This window comes from Desmodus rotundus, chromosome 13 (genome assembly GCF_022682495.2).
Source record: "Desmodus rotundus isolate HL8 chromosome 13, HLdesRot8A.1, whole genome shotgun sequence".
Classification (NCBI taxonomy): Eukaryota; Metazoa; Chordata; class Mammalia; order Chiroptera; family Phyllostomidae; genus Desmodus; species Desmodus rotundus.
Genome location: NC_071399.1, coordinates 16523062 through 16546991, shown reverse-complemented (window position 1 = coordinate 16546991; position 23930 = coordinate 16523062). Strand labels below are relative to the sequence as shown.

Genomic DNA, 23930 nt, shown 5'->3' with positions numbered 1-23930 from the left:
ACTGAGTTCAGCGGGAACACCAAACAGTTCTTTTACAATTTTCCTATTGTTTTGTCTCATGCAGTTTAAGACCTTTAAGAGAAGCAAAGACAAAGCAACTGCTGTGTGAGCAATCGAAAGAAGGTTCAGTTGGGCTCGCAACTGGAGCCATAAGAAGTGACAAGTGTCAAGCTACGTTCTTCCCAAACCACAGCAAGTCTTGGTAAACTGATCCTCCTGGATGCAGAGAACACGTCTCGTCACTGAAGTGTGCATGTCTCTTGTGCATCGGTTGTGCACAGAGTGTAACCCCCGCTCTGTGGAACACTGTAGGGGCACCGTCATATTTTGTTTCCTCCAAACTCTGTTTGGTAAATCGACTAATTCTGTTCACATTATTTTTCCTTAAATGAATTATTGATAATACGACTTAAAAACCATAGTGTCCCTGGGAAACAAGGAGGCATCTCTCACTACACGTTGATTTAATTAGTTTGATTCTCTGGGGGTGGCTTTTAACCAAGTCCTTGGGCGCTGCCAGCCTCACAGCTGCCCTCACACACTCCCTGGACGGAGTGGACCAGACGTCTCTATTAGCTCATCAGAGCTCGTCAGGAGGTAATGTCTTAGAACTGGCATAGCATTTCAAAGGCAGCTTTGTAATTTCTCACCTTTTATCTAAGATAGGGGTGTCAAACTCATTTTCACTGGGGGGCACATCAGCCTCACGGTTGCCTTCAAAGGGCCGAAATACTGTTAGGACTGTGTAGATGTATGCCCTTTCTTATCACAGGCAGTTAACTACTCCTTAACTGTTAAGGAGTTGAAATTATATTCGGCCCTAAGCTATATCTAAGATCTAAGACCTAAGATATATTTCATGATCAACCAAACCCTGAGCTGATCACCAGGCATTGAAAAATGAATAAATACCAGTGATCAAAAATAAGTACTTCTGTGATGTTCTCCTTTTTCAGACACTGTGTACACAGTAGTACAGTTTTCTAACTCAAGTCACAAGTATTTTCACCACAGCCGACTCATTCGAATTTGGAACAGTTAGGCCAATCAGTACCTGTCAGTTTCAGAAATCCAAAAATAGTTTTTACTGTCCACAAATTAAAAATTAAATTTCAAGAGAAAATATCTTGGTATTTAACAGCATTAGTCAATATCTAGTAATTGAAAAGTTGAAAAGTATGTTTTGTTTAAATGTATACAGTCAAATTATTAAAAATACTTGAAATTACAATAAAACTCTCACTAATTTGCCCATTTTGTAATTAGATAGTTATAATGAGCTCCATAATTAGTAACTAGTAATATGCCAAAATAATTTCATAAATTCATGAACGTGTCAAAATCCCTCTCAGCTTCACTGCCCTCAGAAACCCAGGACGACCACTCGGTCAACGGCCACGTGGCACAGGCATCAGACACCGTTCTCTTCTGACCGTGTGGTCTACTGAGTGGATCTTTCCTGGACCATTTTTGTTTTACTGAAAAGAAAAAAACGTATTTTTCTCTGAAACAAAATGAATTAATTCAATAGCTGCTAACATTTCACTTGAAACTTTACAAAGCTGCAAATCCACCCGAGGGAAAGAACACTTAGCTGTGATACAGCCAGTGCGTAACGGAAATCAGGGTGATTGCGGGGCAAGCTAATGCGAGGAGAAACATTGATCAGCGTGCTCAACCAAAGTCCTGTTCTCAACGTTTTTATTTAGTTTCATATACGGCAGAGTATAAACATAACCATATGCCCCTTCTTGTCATAGGTAGTCTTTGTGTAACTAAAATTTGTGGCCAACATTTTATATAAAAGGAAACTAAATCTGTAAATTATCGGAAAAGGAACAAGGACATAGGAAAATAATACACTTTATATAAATTATAGAGGACAGTCACGGTGAAAATCTATCCCTTTCCTCTCTAACTCCGCTTTACAAAATAAAGTCGACTGGCACTGTGCTGGGGCCTGCTGAGAGGACACCAATGCCGAGGCCCTTCCCGAGACAGGGCGTCACAGCTGCTTCTCAGTTCTTAACTGGAGTTGAGCTTCCTTTCGTAGTCTTCTTCAAGTGGTGGTAGTTTGGCAAGATTTTCATCAGGAAATCTAGCTGTAGTGTCTGGGGCTGAAATGAAAAGATCATTAAGAACTGACTAACGGAAAGCAAAGTTAAGAGTACAGGTAGAAGTGATTACCACTAGGTCATGGAATTACAGGTGATTAGCACTGACTTATTATTGCTTACCCATTTTTAAAAAATTTACAATGAACATATGTCAGTTTGGAAACAAGAAAAGCCAAAAGATTTTTATATATAAAAGTATATATACGATTCAGTTTTCAATATTGCTTTTATAGATTTCACCCTGACCTCTAAAATGTTAAAACATTCCTATTACAGGGGGCTGGGTGGAGGGGGGCAAAGGGGAAACACTGGGACAACCGTAATAGTGTAAACAATAAAATATAATTTAAATTTTTTACAAGTTTTGATTACATGAGACAACATAAGTAAAATACCCAGAATACACTGCTTTCCACGATATCCACACACCACACATCTGCATACTCATCTGATCTCCACGCTTCATACACCAGCCTTGCCCAGGCTTTCCTCACTGGAAAACTCCCTGGGGTACTTAGGAAAAATACAACTCTTTGGCTCTTGCCCTAGACACTCTCTGATTCATTATGTGTGGGGAATCCTTTCTGTAATGAGGATTTCTGCATGATGTTTATGATCACTGAAATTTGGAAAGCAGCACTGCATATCACTGTGTATTAAATTTCAGATATTCTTACTCCATTCTAATCTCCCTTCCCAGCTCTAGCTTCATTTCTCCTCTTTCATCATTTTTGCTGTTCTGTAGAAAGATAGTGAAAAAATACTGGATTGGTTCTTATTTCTTTTTTAGTCTACAGAAGTAATACTTGCTTATAACAACAGAACAGTAATGATAACAGCCAAACATTACAGAAATAGAATAACCCGAAAGAACTGGAGTTTAAATGTCTGATAAAGTATGGCTAGGAATCAGAGGCAAAGTGATAAATGTCTTGAAAAATATTTTCTTTTGGAGGAGTGGAACTGAAGAAGTATATTGTGTGTGCCAACCAGTGAGGCTCCAGATTTCAATCAGAATGTCTCTGTCCCAAATGCCCGTTCTCATCCATCTACTACTCTAACAAGAAACTCCAAATACGTACTCTTCGTTCCTCTTGGTCACTAGAAGGGGATCATTTCTCATACGCCAGGAAATTAGCCAGACACACTCGCACATTTACAACACGTATTTATTTTCACCCTAATTATCTTCGTAAACGATTAATGGATCCCAGCTAGCTGTCCAGTGTAAATTTGGTATTCCTAACACTTGAAGGTTGGTATTTTAGGAGGAATCAATACATTTTAAGATTTTGTGATAAATCTTCAGTAAAAACGCATGAGACCAGGATAACATCTCTGAATTTTCTTCTCCCATAATCAATTTGTCATTGTCAAATTTTACATATTTTCAATACTAACTTAAAGACTGAATAATTCCACTGCAAATAAATTCTAATTTTAGAGATGTTTCTATGATGTTTTATTTTAAATGTTTATTATATTTAAAATATTTAAATATTACATTATAAATACATATTTATCATTTATTTATATGCTTTAAAATAAACAATATTTTAGCTATTTGCTTTTTAAATAGTGGACTTGCTGCCCTATTAAAGCAAACAGGTGGTGTTCCGGGGAAAACAGAAAGCTCTTTAAAGAGAGGTCCCAGTACCTGCGGTCGCTCAGTCTGCACCCGACGAAGACAGTCCACGCCGTAGATCACTGTGTTCTCAGGGATGACCTCAAATGTATTGAGGTTGCAACAAGCCCCAATGATGCAGCCACTTGTCAGTATTACGTTTCTGCCTACGTATGCTGCAGTACAGACATGGGAAGAATTGCAATTTAAGACATCAAATGATGAGAACACTATTTTTCCTAAGGTGATTTAGGTAGAAAAATGCAAACTGGCTTAAGAAAAAAAAAATTAAGAAAATACTTCATTTCAGAGTTTGCATAGCTCAGTAATCAAAACAGGGCTCTGCTGCTGTTTAGCCATATGGCCTTGGTCAAGTCACTGCGAATTCTCTGAGCGAGTTTATCAGTAAATGGAAAGACCACCCTACTTCACAGTTCACTGTGAGAAATAAATGGGATAGTGTTGTATGGTGCTGAGCAAAGGTTTGACACATACTAAGTATATAGTAAATAGAAAATGACAATGAGGATGGTAATAATAACTGGTAATCCAAATTAAAATAAAACCATTAAGTAGATTCACAAAAAGCCTAATTTTATTATTTAAAAGAGAAGCATGTTCTTTCATGCCAATCAGAGCCAAGAAAAATAAAGCATTATTCTGAAGTCTCATTGTTCAGGTTCGTTCTGGACGTTAGTGGGATGAGCTCTTGGAGCTGCTTCCTAGCAGTGGTGGTGACTTTGCACGACCCCCTGCCCAGCCCCATCTGTGGTAAGTAGCTTAGATGTGTTTCTGATTGGCTAGGGTGGTAGACCTGAAATTAAAGAAAACAAATGGCTAGAGAAACTGATTTTTTTTCTTTGATTCTATAACAACATTAATCAACTAAATTTCATTGACATTAGTATTTAGTAGAAATCTTTTTGCCAGCTTTCATTTGAACTTGCCATAAAGTTCAGTTCTGATTTAAATATACATAGCCGAATTTTAAATTTAATGTGTGAAACACATTACCGAACTGGGTTCCTTAAAGGCAAAGAATTAAGTCTCTCAGCTATTTCGGTCCACCTCCAACCACACCTCCCTTCCATGCACACCGCCACTTCGCCACAGTCTGGACAGGCATACCTTGAAAATACGGCAGGGCTGCTTCCAGACCACCGCAATAAAGCGGATATTGCAATAACACAAGTCACACACAGCGTCTGGTTTTCTCGTGCATATAAAAGTTCTGTCTACCCTACACTATAGTCAGTTAAGTGTGCACTAGCATTATGTCTAAAAAAATGATGTACACACCTTCATTAAAAAACACTACTGAGCCCTGATGACAACATACCTGGGTTGTCGGTTCATCCGTGTTTCTCTCTCTCTCTCTCCCCCTCTCCCCGAAATCAGTGAACATATCCTCGGGTGAGGATTTAAAAAAAACCCCAGAACAACTTATTGCTACAATTGCTAACCATCATTGAGTTTTCAGCAAATGGTAATGTTTTTGTTGGTGGAGGTTCTGGCCTTGATGTTGACGAAAACACAGTATCTCTAAAGTGCAATGAAGCGAAGGGCGACAGGGTGAGGTATGTCTGTACTTAGGTTGTACTCCAGATGCCACAAAGAGAAAGGAGGCAATCATTTTCCACAATAAAGCTCTCAACACAGCTTACCTTTTGATTCAATAACATTATTATCTCCTATTTTCATGGCTTGGGAATCTGTAAGCCAGAGTTAAGTAAACACTGGAAATAGAGTCCTCTTTTTTCCCTACTGATTCTCCGGGGCCTTACCCTGCACTGGGGCAGAGGACAAAGGCAAGGCAAGGGGACAGCCATGCACACTTGGCCTGGCCAAAATTCTTTGCCCAGGGGAGTCTGAAAGTAAAGTTTTAATCTCTAAATATAAGTATGTCTAAGTATAAATAAATGACTTCTGTGTCCTTTAAAGAAATGAGCACCTTATATCCCAATTCTAACAGTAACACATTTCACAATTGTTTTTAAAAAGTTAATGCTACCTGTCACTCAATAACTTAATAAAACTGTTAATGGTTTGATGTATGTTAGATAATTATATGTTTCTCTTTATATAACTGGGAATCAAACTGCAAAATCAAACTGTGTAAACTTTTGCAGCTCACTTTATTTGGTTCCTTTAAATTTATAAGCATATTATATACCATTAAAATTGTTAAAAACATAATTTTAAGTGACTGCTTAATAGTTCTAACAGTCCATTTTATATTTTATTTAAATATTTTGCTCCTCTTAAACATTTAGATTTTTTCCTCCAAGTATTTCTTATTATAAAATAATGTTTCGCTGACATCATAAAAAGGCTGTACTATCTTTTTAGAGTGCAAAGTCAAGCAAAAGAAGTGGCGACACTCTGGGAGGAAAAAAGAAAGAATGAAATATTGTCATCCCCACCCACCGTTTCCTTGCATCAGACATCATACTGTGGACCCACAATTACACAGGAATCAAAGGCACGCAGCTGTGGTCCTTGAGCTGGGGCAGAAGCCAGGATCACTGCTTCTGTTTCTACTGTCACGCAGCCACTGCTACCTGGCAACAAGCTGTGGCAACAGGAACAGGATGGAACCCACAAAATGCTGAGCGCAGAGTGTTTGTGTGCGCAAGTGAGTGCACGCACGTCGGAAGGTGGAGCACTTCCTTCCTCTGCCGGGTTATTCGGTGGAAGAGAGGGAAAATTTTTCTGATACCCTGCAACTCTATCTTGTCAAAGGACTGGATGGTCTAGCCCTAAAAATGTAGTTAATATACATAATAAATATATTAGATATATAAATTACGACAATTTCTACCAAGAGTCTTGGTACTAAAAGACAGCCGGGAATGATGTATCTAAAATTACTCTGAAGGATACAACAGCCAACTTCAAACACATTATTGGTGCCAATGATCATAGGTTTGGGGTCTGGATCTTCCATGTCAGGGGTGATATTATCAGGGTGACTATAAAAAGAAGAGACAAATCATCAAAAACTAAATAATGCAATTAGCAATTCTTCTGCTTTAGAATCTGACTTTATTCTCTCAATTTAATCTCCATCAAGCTTAAAATATGCAGCCATGTAATTTCTTAATCCAAATGAATTACTTATCCCTTGTACTTGATTCAGAGTTAAAAAGGAACCACTGAAATGTAAAGAAGTCACAGGTACATGTAGGAGAACGGCCTTCTTTTTATTAATTAAGTAATTAATTATTATTATTTTTCATTGATTTGAGAGAGAGGAAAGAAAGAGAGAAAAAGGGAGAGAGAGAGAGAGACAGAGAGAAACATCAATTTGTTGTTCCACTTACTGATGTTGATTCTCGTATGTGCCCTGACCAGGACCAAACCTGAGACCTTGGTGTAGCAGGAGGATGCTCTAACCCAGCGGTCCCCAGGGACTGGTTTCGTGGAAGACAATTTTTCCAGACTGGGGCTGGGCGTGGGGGAGGGAGGAATGGAGCTCAGGCGGTAGGCCACTGGACCCGAGCTCTAACCAACTGAACCACCCTGCCAGGACATTCCTTTTATTTTTTAAACTTAAAGCTCAGAGGGCCTTCTCCAGGACAAGGCAAAAAAGATACTGGCCATGACTTGTATTTAGCTTGTTGAACTGGAATTAAAATCATGCCTAAGTTAAAGCATTTTCATTCTTAATAATCATTTGTAAACAGATATCTACATAAAATAGTTATTTTATGCTGAGAGGTAGTTAGTTGAAATATTTGGAACATAAAATGTTTGTGGTCTAAGAGGAGGAGTCATTTGAAAATGACGATCTATTCCTGACTGCCGAGTTACCGCAGAATATAGTTGTTAATTGACTTACACTAAAGATGCAAAAATATATTTTTAAAAAGAAACTACTTATTATAGTAAGAAACTCCCAAATCCTAAGTAAGCTTTAATACCAAAAAAAATCTCTTTTTTATCAGTTAAATAGTTTCCCAAGGTCTTTGTTACAAATTCCACCCACTGTTGCTATAAATTAGGTATAAACTTGAATTTCTTGCAAGATTTTATCTCGAAAGCTTTATAAATGCTTATGAAAATTTCACAGGTATTACAGCCTAGTTCACTAAATGTACCTGTTCCAACATTTTATTAGTTTTTAATCTTTAAAGTTTAAAAAATTGCCTCTAGGACCCCAGATTTTTCAAATATAATTCTGGGCATTACTCTTACAAAGCATATGAAGATTCCTGTCAAAGCTCATGAGTCTGAACATGAGTAAGAACGTCTCAGCCAACAAGTCCAACCAAAAGAGATTCTCTAGGGCGATCAGCACCGCGCTTGGGTGTCGGAAGTACTCAGGAAAGGTTTGCTTGAGGAACAGCGGAGACGGCACATTTAAGGGGAAGATTATCAGACTGAGAGCTGGAGAGTCTCGTCAGCCGCCAACCTACCAAGGAGTGACCCCACCCTGGGCAAGTCTCTTCGCTCCCCTGGTCTTTCCCTTCCCCCTCTGCTAATGGCTGGTGTTGAAAAGGGTCCTCAAGGCTTCTCTAGTTCTAAAACAGTGGGTTTCTCAGATGTCAGCGTAAAGGTCCCTACAGCTAGCTGAGATTAATAAAGACACGACCTGGGGACTCAGCTCAGCCTCTCTGTAAGAGTCTCACTCACGCGTTGATGATCAGCGCCTGCTCTTCTATGAGGTTGCCTTCACCGATCACAATGGGCCCGGCCTCCGCGATGATCCGCGCTTTGGGGTGGATCACTGTCCTGGGTCCTGTTAACAGTACGGCGAAAGAAATTATTGGAGGAGCCTCCTTGTCAAACGGGGGAGTGAAGGAGTGACTAAGGGGTGCGGGGCAGGGTGGGGGGGTTGTTGGGAGGAACAATTTCTGAAGTGCGTGCCCGGCACCACACGGGGTACTTTACAATTGTTATCTCCCCTGCTGTTATCATCGGTAGTCAGTGCCAAATCTCAGTCCAAGGTGAGTGGAGCCAGCACAGGCTTTGGAGCCAGACAGCCCTGGCTCGCCCTCTATTTTTAGGCCCCTGTTATCTCAGCAGTGAAATGGAGGTGGTGATAATACCAGTCTTGCAGGGTTGTTGTAAGGATTAGCTGAGATAATGTTTGCAGACCCAGTATTCTAGGTATAGTTGGCAATAAAAATTAATTAGCTTCCTTTCCTTCGTGAAGGTAATCCACCTAACCCCCTTTTCCCTCAGAGCAATGAGGCATGCGCTCTGACCAGGGACTTTTGGATGACGCCCAGCCAACAGAACTCCACCAGCCGGGGCCCACCTAAGACTTTCTTAGGCTAGAGTACTACAGGGCTAGTGTTTTATTAAATGATTAAGAAGAAACAGGGGAAGGGAGCCAGGAAATACGGACACTAACCTTAGCTTTGTTACTCTGTCACTATCCCTATTACAAGTTTACCCCTGGGGAGGAGGCAGAACTTCTGTGGTTCGGTCTAAGATGTGATTTTTCAGCCGTTAAAGGTTAAAGAGGGACAATGGAAGGTCCCAAATGTGACTGCTGGAGTCCTGAGACTCTGACACAGGGAGGCCTGAGGCAATGACTCCAATCCCAAACAGAAGGGGTCAGGAAAGGGGTCTCACCACTGCCTGATCAGGGTGGTGGAGGCCCTGCATCACCCGAGCAGATTCTGGAATGCTAGCACATGCCCTCCCCCCGCTCTTTCTTACCCACAGTCCCCACATGTTGATGATAACAAAACCACTGATGAGAAAACAAAACCTCGCTTTAGCCTCTCCCTCCAATGCCCACTCTATCCATCCCCGATTCCAAAGCGATTTTTATTGGTAAACCAGCAGACAGGAAGTAACAGACCCTGAGAGCGGGACAGAGTGGTGGAGTGTTGACAGAAGGTGGGGAGGGAGCCAGGAAGATGACACGGACCACGACATTCAATTGTATGAATTGCTAATTTATTCAATAATCGTTATCTGCCTGTGACATGCAAGATGAAGTGCTGTACATTACAGGAAAATAAAAAGACGTACATTCTATTTTTGCCACTTGAGCTTGTCATCTTAAAAACTGGGAATACCTCACACACTCACAAGTGTATTACAGTAAGTAAGGAGATGTTCCTGGTACCCAAAGAACTGGAAGGAACCCCAGTGCAGGCTATTGTTTCCCTAACAATGAAGAGCTGGAGATGAGAAAAGGGTAGGGGGAGCTAAAACAGGATGCACAGTCTGTTAAGAAATGCCACCAGTGTGGCTTTGTTATTTCTGTCCCCTCTGGCTCCCCAACTCCTCAGCCGCTAAATAACATTTCCCTGGCAAGTTCGCCTATTCAGGACAGGAAATTTCGGGGTAGAAGACGGGATCTCTCAAATTCCTGGAAGTTTCTCAACTTGACCATGATTGTGAACATGTGTGACTTTTTTTCTTTGTTAAAAAATACACACACACACTCCTTATCAAAGGAGTATGTGCTCACTACAAAAAAATTACAGCAAAAAGTGCAAAGATTCTCTCATGCTAGTCCCATTCCCATTCCCTGGAGGTAACTATTCTTAAAAGTCTAATGTATATTATTCCAGAATTAAGTACTACTGAATATAAGCCATATCTCATTTGACGGTTAAAAAAATAAATTCAACTTGAAGGAGAAAAAATACAGATTAACATACTTTCACATACTTTTTTTTAAAACCAAGGAATAGTACTTATCATGCTATAATTTGATTTTTTTCACCTAATAAGTCATGGTAATTTTCCCACATAAGTACATCAAAGTAGATATTTTTTTAAATGGCTGAACAGTATTTCATATCATATTAATATACCATAATTCATTTAACCTATTCCTTAATAATGGGCATTTAGATGTTTTCAGTCTGGTGGGAGAGGTGCTAACCAACACTGAAACACACATTGCATTCCTTTGAAATGAGATATTTCTTTTTTAATAGATTTTATTTATTTATTTTTAGAGAGACAGGAAGGAAGCAACAAAGAGAGGGAGAGAAACATCGATGGGTCGCCTCTCACAGATCCCCGACTGGGAACCTGCCCCACAACCCAGGCATGTGCCCTGACTGGGAATAGAACAGGTGACCTTTCTGTTCACAGGCCAGCATTCAACCCACTGAGCCACACCAGCCAGGGCCAAAGTGAGATATTTCTTCCAGGTGTTCCAGCTGTGGGAACCAATTTAAATCTGCAGTTTGCACAATCACAGATTTACACTTGACTTCAAAAAGTTCTATGATAAAGGGACACAATCTATTTTGAATTCTTTGTAACGAAAGCCCCCGCCAGCACCCACCCTTGTCTAGAAAGTCTATACTCGGCCTGGATCACTTAGAGGCTATGTGCTTAATCTCACAAAAGCTGTCTTCTCATCTGTACAAAGATGAGAAGTATAACTACAGCTTTGGGTGGAAGTGTGAGTTATAGGAAGTAATGTTTGAAAGGGAGATCATGGGGACTGGCCCATAGTTCTTAAAAAAAATAAAGGTTCATCACTGTCTGACACTAAGAGCTAAAATATACCTTTATCATAGTCAGCAAAGTAACCCCTGGTCTGAGTCACAGAGGAAAAGGGTATGGTTTACTCCTGTATTCAGACCATCAGGGTAATGCCCCCTTTTAACCAACAGAGAAACTTCTGTCGCTTACTTTAAGATAATAAAAAATTTAATAAGGGTGTCTTCCACACTAGCATTAACAATTGCAGACAGGACGAAGCGGTCATCATGGCTGTTACGGACGGAAAGCACACCCTTTGCCGCTGCTAGTTAGGTAGCCAGAGGCACTAGATAGCCTGCTGGTCCTCACCGTGTGGCTCTGACGACAGGCAGACTTGCAGGAAAATACCTGCAAATGGACTCACAGACACAGGTACCACTGGGATCTGTTTGTCTTTAAAAGTTGCTCTTTTTCCTTTCAAAAATGATAGTAATACATGTTAATTATATGAAAAAACCAAGTGGATAAATGCAATTTTTTAAAAATTAAACTAATCCCAGTTCATGCCTTATACAATATTTAAAAATAATGCCTGAGATATTTTAACCAGGTGTTTTCTTATTATTGTTTTTATCATTAATAATAAGTTAGTAAATATCTGGAAAACTGGTTTTAAATCTGAGGGTCTTGCCCTGGGAAGAAGGGCGTTATTAACAAGTTAGTTAAGATCTGTGCTTAGGACACTACCTCCACCTGGCGGCAGCACTGACAAACTACAAGTCCTGGTGCTTCCGGGCTGATTTTACGTAAAAGGTCAAACTATCAACTTTGACTTGTGACGTTCCAGCAAATGTCATAGGCGACAATAAACTGAATATTCCCTCCTCACTTCTTGTGGGTCTTCTTTGGGCTGAAACTAGAGAGGTTAGAATACATGTACTGCAGTAAACGTGGCTGCTAAAATTTTGGATTGGTGAATTTTTTTTACTGGCTGAATGTAATTATGTATTTATTATTCTGATTGGGAAGAACACTTAAATTGTCTCTCCTGTTAGAAAAAAAGCCCAAATTTGGCACGTATACCATAATTTGCACGGAACACGTGCCCTGTCCCACCTCCCCACGCCCACGCACGCTTGCACCAGTGAGCACTCCAGGTGGCTGTAGCAGCCCCTTTGGCCGGTGGGTCGCGGCTGCAGGCTGGCATCCGTGCTCCAGGGCTGCTGGCCGTGTGTCCGCCCCAGCGCGGCAAGCTCGTGGACAGGGGCTCTCACAGGGACCGCAGCGCACCAGGTGGAGGGAAAGATCACAAACCCAGGCATGGGCTTGCTGTTGTCCCGCACCCAAGGCAGTAGTTTCCTTCTCACTAGTCAAACCCCGGGCCTGTGGGCTGCTTCCATTCCAGCTCACAAACTGATGCTAAATATGCTATCAATAACTGCAGTACATGTGAACAAGTGACATGTTGGGTTGGTGAACTTCTTAAAGGCAGGTTCTGACTCAGGTGAGTGATGAGTCCGATTCAACTTGGTCTCTGCCTGGCTAGGTGTGGAGGTCCGCACCAGGGCACTACTTCCAGACCCGAGCAGTGAAGCATGGGCGCAGTGTGCTCTCTGCTTTTCAGTGTGCTCACTACGCGTTTTTACCCAGAATGGGTCTGAATTCAAACCAAGCTTAAGGATCTTAAGGTTAAAATGCTTTAAAAATAAAAATCTGTCACCATGTAAAGTTTTTTGTTTTTTTTTAAAGACGCTCTTGTGAACCTTCTTGGGGCTTTTTCTGGCAGGGTAGCGTGTGTATTTTCTCAACCACATGTGGTGAAACCCTATTTGGCTTATCTCCTTGTTTGGATAAATGTGTCTAGAGTTGGAGCTGCCTTACTGGTTGATGAAATATTTTTCTAAATGGTTGGCTGGGCTTGGTTCAACATAGCCAGAAAGACATTCCTTGCATCAAATTTCCATTCCCCTCGTTTGGTAAAGGACATTTTTCCTCTCTGTCTTTGCCACAAAAAGCAAACTTTGACTTTGTTTTCATATGTCAATAAATAGTTGAAGAAATAAAGCTTTTTTTTTTGAAAATTAAAATTACTTTGACCTGTAGGCTGAAGTACCTGTAAGAACCTCATACTCCATGAATTTCTCAAGTCAAAGCTACTGTCCTGCCTTACTGAAAAAGATTCCCACAATAAAAGGGAAGCTTTTGACCTACACTAAAAACTCTAATGAAGAGAAAGACAGAATTTAGTGGGACAAAGGGCTTCCATCGCAGAGCCTTTCCACTGTGCCAAGTTCTGCCTTCACACTACGATGTTCCAACCAAGCCGAGTCCGGATGCCAGGTGACAGCCTTTCACCCTATTACGCACAGGACTGGAGGACTGTGCTTAACGGTTCCTTCCTGAAATGTTTTTGGCATTTAAAATAAAATTTACAGGAAATAATGCATGGCCCACAAATCAAGGCAGCCTAATTAAAATGGACTTGATACAATGAAACCTCAAGGGAGGATAAAATAATAATTTAAAAATAATAATATGCCCTGGCTGGTGTGGCTCGTGGATTGAGTATCAGCCTTCGAACCAAAGGATCGCTAGTTCAATTCCCAGTCAGGGCAATGCCTGGGTTGTAGGCCAGGTCTCCAGTAGGGGGCACACGAGAGGCAACTAATGGATGCATCTCTCCCACAACGATGTTTCTTCTCCCTCTCTCTTTCCCTTTCCCTCCCTCAAAAAACAAATACATAAAATCTTTAAAAAAATTAACTATATTATTTTAGTGTTACTTTCCTTTTATAGAACATCTTGTGAGCTAATATTAGATATTATTCCTGAAATCATGATAAAAATACCAGAATAGAAATAATGCAGAAGAATTTTGATAAACATATGGCCTCATAATTTCTCCTTATAAAAAAACATCTACCAGTGGTTTAAGAGTTAACAAAGAGGTAACATAGCACTGGAAGTAAACAGGGTCACCTCCTAAACTTTGAAATTCTGTCAATTTACAATAAAACCAACCTGGCAATTCCTAATGATATTCCTTAACACTAGCACAATCTTCACTGGTTTTGTCAGATGTGATGCCTAAATTGGTTGAATGCTTAGACTTACTAAAATTTATCATTTTTTCCCTATTAAGGAAAGATGTTACTACACGGGAACAAGGCAGAATGTGCAGCAGCTGGTGAGGAGGGGCTTATGTTAATAAAGCTCCAAGGGGACCATGTCCAGGAGAAACACGTAAAACAACCTGGAGGAACTTAAATCATGCTCATATAAGTAAGTCGCCACATGTTGAATTGTTCATTTGTTTTCAATGTTGGACTTGATCTCTAAGCAAGGCTACACCAGTAAGATTTAACAGTGCGATTAACTAACTTGTATCGTGTGCTTACTTTGCGTTAGGTTTTAGGCAATCATTTGCACAAATATTCTCTTATTTAATCCTTCAAAAACTTAGGAGGTAGGTACTCCTATTGTGCATGTGACAATAACTGCTAGTTGCCACTGAATATCCATTCTTCCCTTTTCCTTGTAACAGAATCCTATTTTATAAAGGGCAGCAATGGGACAAGTTAAGATTACATTTCCCAGCCTTCCTTGCAGCTACATGTGACAGTAAGACTTGGTAAATCCAAGGCATTAGACAACAAATAAGGGCTATGTGGAACTTTCAGGATGACTATTTAAAGGAAGCTGACCCAGCTGAAAGGTACACTATCTTAATCAACGTCACACTTGCTGCTTTAGCCTGCAAGGCTGGAACTCCTGGACCATCAACCAACCAGCCCCGAATTGCCTATCTCTATATTTTTCATGTAAGAGAATAAACCTTTGCAGGTGTAAGCCACGCCCACATGTAGCTGAACCTATTCCTGAGACCCACATTTACGCAGGCAGGGAAAATAAAGGTTAGTGAGGTTAAGAAACATGCCTACGGTAACCCGGCAAGTAAAGTGCAAGGATGCTAACCCAATCTGTCACAATGCGTGGTTCACACTCTTAATAATTACCCAGTAGAACGTAAGCTCGACAAAGGCAGTACGTTTTTCTGCTGTATTCATTGCTGTGTCCCTCTGCTAGCACAGTGCCTGGCCCATTGCAGGTACACAAAAGATGTCCCTCAAATAAACGAATGACTTATTATAGTGCTCTTTAGTTTATCCGACAGAAGTTTAAGCAGAGACTCCATCACATTACATTCTTTTAGAAATATGAAACATGCCTGGGAGGGAAATACATTGTTTTTCCCATACAATTAGACATCAGTAAAACAGACAAACGTAATACCTAAATACTGTAAAGCACTGAAATTAAATCGCATCAATTCTTGAGAAGCAACACTAGTAAACCATTTTCTTACCTATAGTTACATCTCCCCTGATTTCACTCTCTACACACACAACTGCTCCTGGAGCAATCTTCACACTGTAGGAAGAGAAAAAGGTAACATTTATCACAGGTAAGGTTTAAAAATATTGTTATAAAAGCTATCCTGACACTGTGGTGGAAAAAGGCTAAGAAAAAGAACTGATGGAAAAATGCAAAGTCCGTTGTAAGAGGGTAAGGTTTAACATATTATCAACTTCTCAGCTGGCACATTATCCTTTGGGTTAAAATCACATATGATGCCTTATTATTACAATGCTTGAGAGAAAGAGAGTCTTTAGGTCCTTTTCTTTTAACACCAGCATTATTTCTAAATACCAAAAAGCTGAAGACATAGTTATCCATTTGTAAGGGACTGGTTAATAAGTTATAGGATGCTCTGAACCAATACACACTCATGAAAAAAATGAATCTCCCTGGCTGGTGTGGCTCAGTGGATTGAGCGCCCAACAATTCCCAGTCAGGGCACATGCCTGGGTTGCGGGCCAGGCCCCCAGTAGGGGGCGCATGAGAGGCAACCATACATTGATGTTTTTCTTCCTCCCTTCCCTTCTCTCTAAAATTAAATAAAATCTTTTAAAAAAAATCATTCTTTATGTAAAGGCCTGAAATGATCTCCAAACTAAATGAAATCATAAAAGCAAAGCCACAAAATGGACAGTTTATATAATACGCCACCCTTTTTTGTAAATGGGGGGGAAGAATGTCCATTCCAGTTATTTAAACAGCAAGTAATATTAATATAGAAATCAGAGCAATGCACAAATGTTCCTATTTATTTTCTAACTATATATAAAACTCCCTATCAAATGATATAAATTGTTGTGCAAACTGTTCAAAACAAGTAATTGCTAAATAATTTATCGATACTTTTTGATACTCTGCTCTGATCTTTTGTTTGAGGCAGCAGAGTCTGGCTAAATGCTGCCCTGGCTGGGCCTCCTGCTGACATGAACGACACCAAATGACTTTCCCATTAAACTGGCAGTCATTAAGTAACTTGTTCTCCTTAAGACTTTTTCTTAGTAGTAATTATTCATGGTGTTAAATCTTCTCTCAGATTCTATGAAATAACAATGCCAATTTAGATATTTTGACTTCACCATTCTATTTGGGTTTTTCAAAATTTGATCTCTAGTCGTTCATTACTTGTGTACAGAAATACAGTAATTTTGTATATCGACCTTGTATCCTGTGACCTTGCTAAAAGGCACTCAGTACAAGTAGCTTTTTTTTTGGATTCTCTGGGACTTTCCATGTAAAAAAAAAATTGTGAACAGGAACAGTTTTATTTCTTCTTTTCCATTCTCTATGATTAGTGTTTCTTTTTCTTGCTGTGCTGTCCTGCCTCAGACTTCCAATGCAATACTAAGTAGGAGTGAGGAGACCAAAGAGCCTGGCCTTGTTCTAACTTCATAAGAAACAAAAGCTATCAAATTGTCTTCTAAGCCATAAATTTTGCATTTTAAGTATATTATTAAAACCTAGCATGTGAAACAATAGAAGCTTTGTTGACTAAAATGTTACTACCTTAATTTATAAATTTTTCAAGAAGTTCTTTTTCATTTCAGCAAGTGTTTTACAGCCTGCAATGACCAGAAATCTAGATTGCAATTGAATCATTCATATCAACATTATTTTTTAAGTTCTATAATTATTCATGTATGAAAATGCTTATTTTTAACTTACAGTAGATAGTATAATACAGATGTCTTTTTGACACTTGTTTGATTAAAAAATTGTTATTGCAAGTTTTTTTCAAGAGTTTTACTTGTGAAATAGATTCCTATTTTTGAAAAATAAAATGTGTTTTTCAGTTTTTTCTAAAGCAGGGAAATCCCTTCAGAGGCCAGACAGGTAATGGGAGGTAAAGAACAGCAGGAAGTGGTATGTAGGCAGCTAAGCCCGAGTCCCCCTTAAGAACACTCGGAGTAAAATAAAAGCAGCCACACTGCTCTGACCAAATGAAACAAGTGTACAAGGGCACGCCTTTCGCCCCATTACCGCATGCACTTGGAGAAGACAATCCTGACTTTGCCACTGCCAGAACAGCTCTTATTTCCTCTACATTCCTCTGTCCTGGTGCTTCCAGTGGTATTTTTTAAAATTCAGCAGTTGTTTACTCGGTTACAATGGTCCCCTGAGTTTCACACTCTGAATATCTGGGCTGGATTCCTTCTGTGAGGATCACTGCAATATCATGTGCTGCATCTGAAGTTTCTCATATCGTGTTTCTCTAATCCCATCTGGTTATTAATCGAACATTGGAAAGTCTCATTTCCTTTTTTTTTTTACTTTTTATTGACATTATTAGGTTGACATAGGTTAGTAAAATTATATAGGGTTCATGTGTATAATTCTGTAATATATCTTATGTATATTGTATTGTGTGTTCACCCCAATAGATTCATATGTTTTGAATTTGTCCTCCTTGATGATTGCAAATTTTCATTATACCTAACATGAACTTACATAGGACATGCTTGCCATTTTAAGAAAATATTTGTATTTAGTTAGCACATTGAAATTTTCTAACTTTTGAGCATCATTTACAACCAGTGCCACCAATATAGCTGGACTAGTGTGTAACTGAATAGCAGTATTTATTGGAATATTTCTAAATTTTCTCAGGAAGAACAGATAAGAAACTACTATTACTCACTGCCTGTAGGAGTAATACAGACAGAGGAGCTGGACAGCAGACACAAGGGTAGATGAAAGGTTTTTCTCATTAAACACCGTTTTTCAATCATTTTCATTCTGAATAATATAAATACATTCCCTATTCAGTAACGTAAATGTAAAAATTGATCACATTTTCTTTTAAAAGATTTATTTATTTATTTTTAGAGAGAGGGGAAGAGAGGGAGAGAAACATTGATGTGTGAGAGATACATTGTTCAGTTGCCTCTCACATGTCCCCAACTAGGGACCTGGTCCACAACCCAGGCATGTGCCTAGACAGGTAATTGAACCCGCTACTCTTTGGCTTGCTGGCTGGAGCTCAATTCACTGAACCACACCAGCCAGGGTGAAAACATTTTCTTTCTTTCTTTCTTTTTAATCCTCACCTGAAGGCACGCTTATAGATTTTTAGCGGTAGGGGAAGGGAGAGAGAAACACTGATTGGTTGCCTTTTGCACACGCCCAAAAGGGGACAGAACCCACAAGCTAGGCATGTGCCCTGACCAGGAATCCAACCGCAACCTCCTGGTTTGCAGGATGACGCCCAACCAGCTGAGCCACACTGGCCAGGGCCAGTAACATTTTCTTAAGACCAGGTGCCAAAGAGGTCCTGCGTACATTTCCTCACTCGGGGTGAACTTTTATCCCCTTTTCCTTAAAATGTCCCCCCCCAAATCATTATCCCCACAAACATCTTCCCCCTTCAATTTTATTTTATCTAAAAATACTTTTTTGGACTTCTGGTCAAGATGGCAGTGCCAGTAAATGTGGTATTCGCATCCTCCCACAACCACATCAAAATTACAACTAAACTACAGAACAGCCGTAGTTCAGAACTGCCTGAAATCTAGCTTGAATGGATGTCCTACAACTAGGGAATTAAAGAAGCCACTTTGAGACAGGTAGGCGGGGCAAAAACACAGAATGGACTGGTCCCACACCCACCTATGGTAGTTTAAAATCACCAGGAATATCTTGGCTGCAGAGGTTCACCATGGGCAGCGAGGGGTCCCAGCCCCACACCATGCTTCCCAGCCAGGGTTTCTTAGTCAGGAAACAAAGTCTGCATAACTTCTGGCTGTAAAATCCAGCAAAGATCATGGCTGAGTGAGAGGGTCCCAGACCGTTTCTCAAAAAGGGCCTGCACCTAGACTTACTAGGACTCACTGCTTCTGAGCTCCAATGCTGGGGCAGCAGCTTGAAAGGAAACAGGTACATACAGGGAAGAACTGAATTGTCTGGCATCAGGGTGAGAACGGGTGGGGCAGCTTTCTGCCAGACAGAAGTGCTGGCAGAGGCCTTTTCTGAGACCTCGCCACCGCCTGCAGAGCTGGCAGGTGGGTGCCATATCTGAGTATCTATCAACCTGGCTCATACTGCTCACCCTGCCCTGGTGATTCCCTGAGACCCTTGCCCTACCCAACTTGCGGCTCCACTCAAGCTGTTTCCAGTGGCTTTTCTGTTCGAATGGCCTCACTTGCCTCATGCTTCAGACTTTCCTGTGATCTCTCAAATAAGCAGCATCTGGCCTCTGATACCCCATACCTCTTGCTAAGTGGCCCCAGGCCTGGCACTGGAGGCAGCTGGCCTTGGTTTGCAGCTTGGCTTCTTCTGGGCACCTCCAAGGCCAGCACAAGTAGCAGCCCTCTGCAGATTGTTCTGTAGTTCATTCCAGATGGCCCCTGGCAGGGCACAGGCAGCGGCTGACCCTGCACCTCCTGGGAGGCCCCAGAGCCAGTGCACCCAGTGGACAGCTTCAGACCAGGCTGGATTTCAACCCAACCATCTCTACGAGTGACACGCTCAGGGGTGGACTCGGTGAGCACCAAAGCCCCACTGAAGCAAGTGCTTCTCTATAGGATTGACTCCTGCAAAGCAGTTCCTCTGCTGTCGTCACAACTGGTCCTCACAGCCTATTGGTCAGGGCGTCAATCCCTCCCATTGATGCTAACAGCAATCAAGGCTCCACTACAGTAGGGGAGTATATACAGCCCACACAGGGGTACACCTGGAGCACCTGGCTCTGGTGACTGGGGAGGCTGCGCACCTGGGCCCTACAGGACACTGACTATACCAGGCCATTCAACCAAGTCTGGGAGATATAGAAACTTTACCTAATACATAGGAACAAACCTAGGGAAGTAGCCAAAATGCAAAGGCAAAGAAACAAATCCCAAATGAAAGAACAGGAGAATCTCCAGAAAAAGAACTAAATGAAATGAAGGCAGACAAGTTACCAGATACAGAGTTCAAAACCCTGGTTGTAAGGATGCTCAAGGAACTTAGTGAGAACTTCAACAGCATGAAAAAGGACATGGAAACCATAAAAGAGAACCAGTCAGAAATGAAGAATACACTAACTGAAATCAAGAATAATTTACAGGGAATCAATAGTAGAGTAGATGAAGCGGAGAATAAAATCAGCAATTTGGAATATAAGGCAGCAAAAAACACACAATTAGACAAGCAAAAATTTTTTCAAAGTATATAAATAAAAATAAATGAAGCTAGTTTAAGGTGCCTCTGGGTCAACACCAAGCATACCAACATTTGCGTCATGGGGGCACTGGAAGAAGAGAGAGAGCAATCGAAAACTTGCCCTGGCTGGTGTGGCTCAATGTATTGAGCACCACCCTGCAAACCAAAGGTCGCAGGTTGGATTCCCAGTCAAGGCACATGCCTGGGTTGATGGCCGGGTCCCCAGTTGGTGTGCAAGGGACAATGTTTCTCTCACACATCAATGTTTCTCTCCCTCTTTCTCCCTCCCTTCCCATCTCTCTAAATTTCTTAAAAGAAATTGAAAACCTATTTGAAAAAATGACAGAAAACTTCCCTAACTTGGTGAAGGAAACAGACATCAAATCTAGAAAGTGCAGAGAGTGCCAAACAAGATGAACCAAAAGAGGCCCACACCAAGACACATTGTAACTAAAATGGCAAAGGTTAAAGATAAAGAGAGAATCTAAAAACCAGCAAGAGAAAAGCAGTGAGTTGCCTACAAGGGAGCTCCCATAAGACTGTCAGCTGATTTCTCAACAGAAACTTTGCAGGCCCCGAGGGAGTGGCAGGAAATATGCAAAGAAAGAAAAGCAAGGACCTATGACCAAGATTACTCTACCCAGCAAAGCTATCATTTAGAATTGAAGGGCAGATAAAGAGCTACCCAGATAACAAAATGCTAAAGAAGTTCATCACCACCAAACCAATAGTACATGGAATGTTAAAGGATCTTCTTTAAGAAGAAGAGCCCTCTTTGACAGATATAGCTCAGTGGATTGGGTGTTGTCCTGCAAACCAAAAGGTCCCTAGTTCAATTCCCAGTAAGGTCATATGCCTGGGTTTTGGGCCAGGTACCTGGTTGGGGGTGTGTGAGAAGCAATCAACTGATATTTCTCTCCTTCTCTTTCTTTCTCCCTCACCCTCTCTCTAAAAATAAATAAATAAAATCTTAAAAAAAATAAGATAAAAATATGAAAAATAAAATGGCAACAAATAGTGTATGTATCTATCAACAACTGAATCTAAAGAACAAAATAAACGAACAAGCAGAACAGGAACAGACTCAGATACAGAGAACATCCTGACAGTTGCCAGATGGGAGGAGAGGGGTTGGGAGGATGGTGAAAAAGGTGAAGAGATTAAGAAGTACAAATTGGTAGTTACAGAACAGTCATGCGAATGTAAAGTATAGCATATAGGATATAGTCAGTAATATTGTAATAACTGTGTTTGGTATCAGATCGCTATGCAATTTATCAGGATGATCACTTAGTAAGTTATGTAATGTCTAATCACTGGGGCACACACCTGAAACTAATACAATATTGTATGTCAACTGTAAAGGAAAAATGGAAAATGATTAAAAAATATAAAAATAGTTTCTTGCAACTCTTAAGCATCATTTAATGAATTTTTGACTCCTCTGTTTCCCATTAAGACCAGTTTTCCTGTTCTTTTAAATCATTTCTCCCATTACTTCAGCAACAATCCTCTTTAACCAAGGACGCTATTATTTTTCATTAGTATCACTCTTCATTAATTTCAACCTTTAAAGAAATGACCTATCATAAATATTACCCCACTATGCCATGTTGAAAGTTTTCTGGAAACCATCTGTCATTCTGGGTATTTTTCCTGTAAGAGGTGAAGGATGTGGTGAATGTATCGCCATTGTAAATGGTAATTCTCTCATGCCTTTCATTTAGAGTGGGTTTGTGTGTTAAAATATGTATTTGATTAAGCCTTGGACAAATAAATTAGGCTTTATACATGCCTCTTGTTTTAGGCCTTATTTCCCATTCCAACTTTCATTCCCTCAGCCTCCCTCTCACTGTGATTTTTAATGAAAAGGGCATTGTCTAACTTTTAACTTGTCCTGGACAAGTGAGGATGGGAGCGATTCATAAAGGTCCCACTGTCTTCAGTTTTATGCCTAAGGGAGAGGCCCCAGGTGGGGGTTGTGTCAATATCAGCGTACTTCTCTGTGAAACAGGAAATAGTTAAATTCACCAGTGTATCGCCTAGACCCACTGCACCTCTGAGTGCTGGGCAGAGCAGAGAGCAGGCAGCTGGGAGGAGGCTTAGTTAGCCAAGATCTATTAAAATAAGTCAGCAATAAATACGTTCATCACCACCGTACATACTGTATAATGTACATAATATTCATAGTAGATCTGCTCTTCTGTAGCTTATGAAAAAATATTAGTTACCGCCTAAATAGAAAAACTATTTAATTTATGGTACCAGAAACAACGTATGTCGGTTTTCTTTTTCAAAGAGTCGGCAGAGGATGTTTAACACGGCTGCTTTTGAAAATAGTCTGACTTAAGCATTTCTCTCATCCAAGCTGTTCCTTTCCACCAACAACAGTTCTAGCAATGGGGACTGCTGGAGAAGAAGCCACAATTCCTGTCCTCACAGGTTTACAAAGGAGCTCGTCCACGCCCGGCAGGATGTCTCAGTTCTAGCCCAGGCGCGGTCCCCTTTTTGACAGGCAACCGCGAATCAGTTTACACAAACGCACACCGCCCACGACAGGTAGGAAGGGATGGCGCTGCGGCCAGCACTAACGCGGGTGCCTGGAAACACACACACACACACACGGGAGAATGAATGCAGTTACCAGCCGTCGCAGAACAGCCGCACCAGGGGCAGTGCAATGCAGCCCCCGCCCCTCGCACCAGACCCCCTTCAGCGCAGGCGCGTCGCGGAGGGACGGCGAGGAGGGCTTGGAATGAAAGAACAAAAACCTTTTCCAGCCTCATTTCCGCGACCCTTCCCAGGCCTCCAGATCACCGTTCGGTAGCCTCCTCCTCCAGCGGAAGCCAGGCCTGGGCTTTAGGAGCCATCCTGGCCGAGGTCCAGGGATAAGACACCATCTCAGTCTCCCCCGTTGGCGACCAGGAACGGGTTCCACCTTTGCAGAGAGCTGAGAACAGGCTTTTCTCAAACAGCACACCCACCTCTTTTGAGTCTTCTCCGCCATGGTTTGGCCCGGGTCTCCAATTGGAGCGGAGATCGACACTCGCGGCTGGATAAAGCGATGATCTCTACCAGCAATTGCATAGCCTGGCAGGATTGGAAGGGGGCGGAGCAAGGGTGGGGGGACCTTCCCTCCCGGGCTGGCCAGCTCGGGCTCCGGGCTCCGGGCTCCGGGCTCCGCCTCCGCCTGGGTGAGCCCAATTGTGTTGGGCGGAGGTGTGTGT

The 23930-nt window shown here is 41.2% G+C and overlaps 1 protein-coding gene across 1 annotated transcript; it reads right to left on the bottom strand.

Annotated features, from left to right (window-relative positions):
- Positions 1–1684: 1684 nt before the first annotated feature.
- On the bottom strand, positions 1685–23819 carry DCTN6 (dynactin subunit 6). Its single transcript, XM_024562776.4, has 7 exons — positions 23688–23819; positions 15515–15579; positions 8377–8482; positions 6625–6713; positions 5406–5453; positions 3775–3917; positions 1685–2117 (listed from the first exon to the last, which is right to left on the bottom strand). The coding sequence occupies exons 1-7, from the start codon at positions 23708–23710 to the stop codon at positions 2019–2021; spliced, it is 573 nt and encodes a 190-aa protein (XP_024418544.3). The 5' UTR covers positions 23711–23819; the 3' UTR covers positions 1685–2018.
- Between the last annotated feature and the right edge of the window lie 111 nt (positions 23820–23930).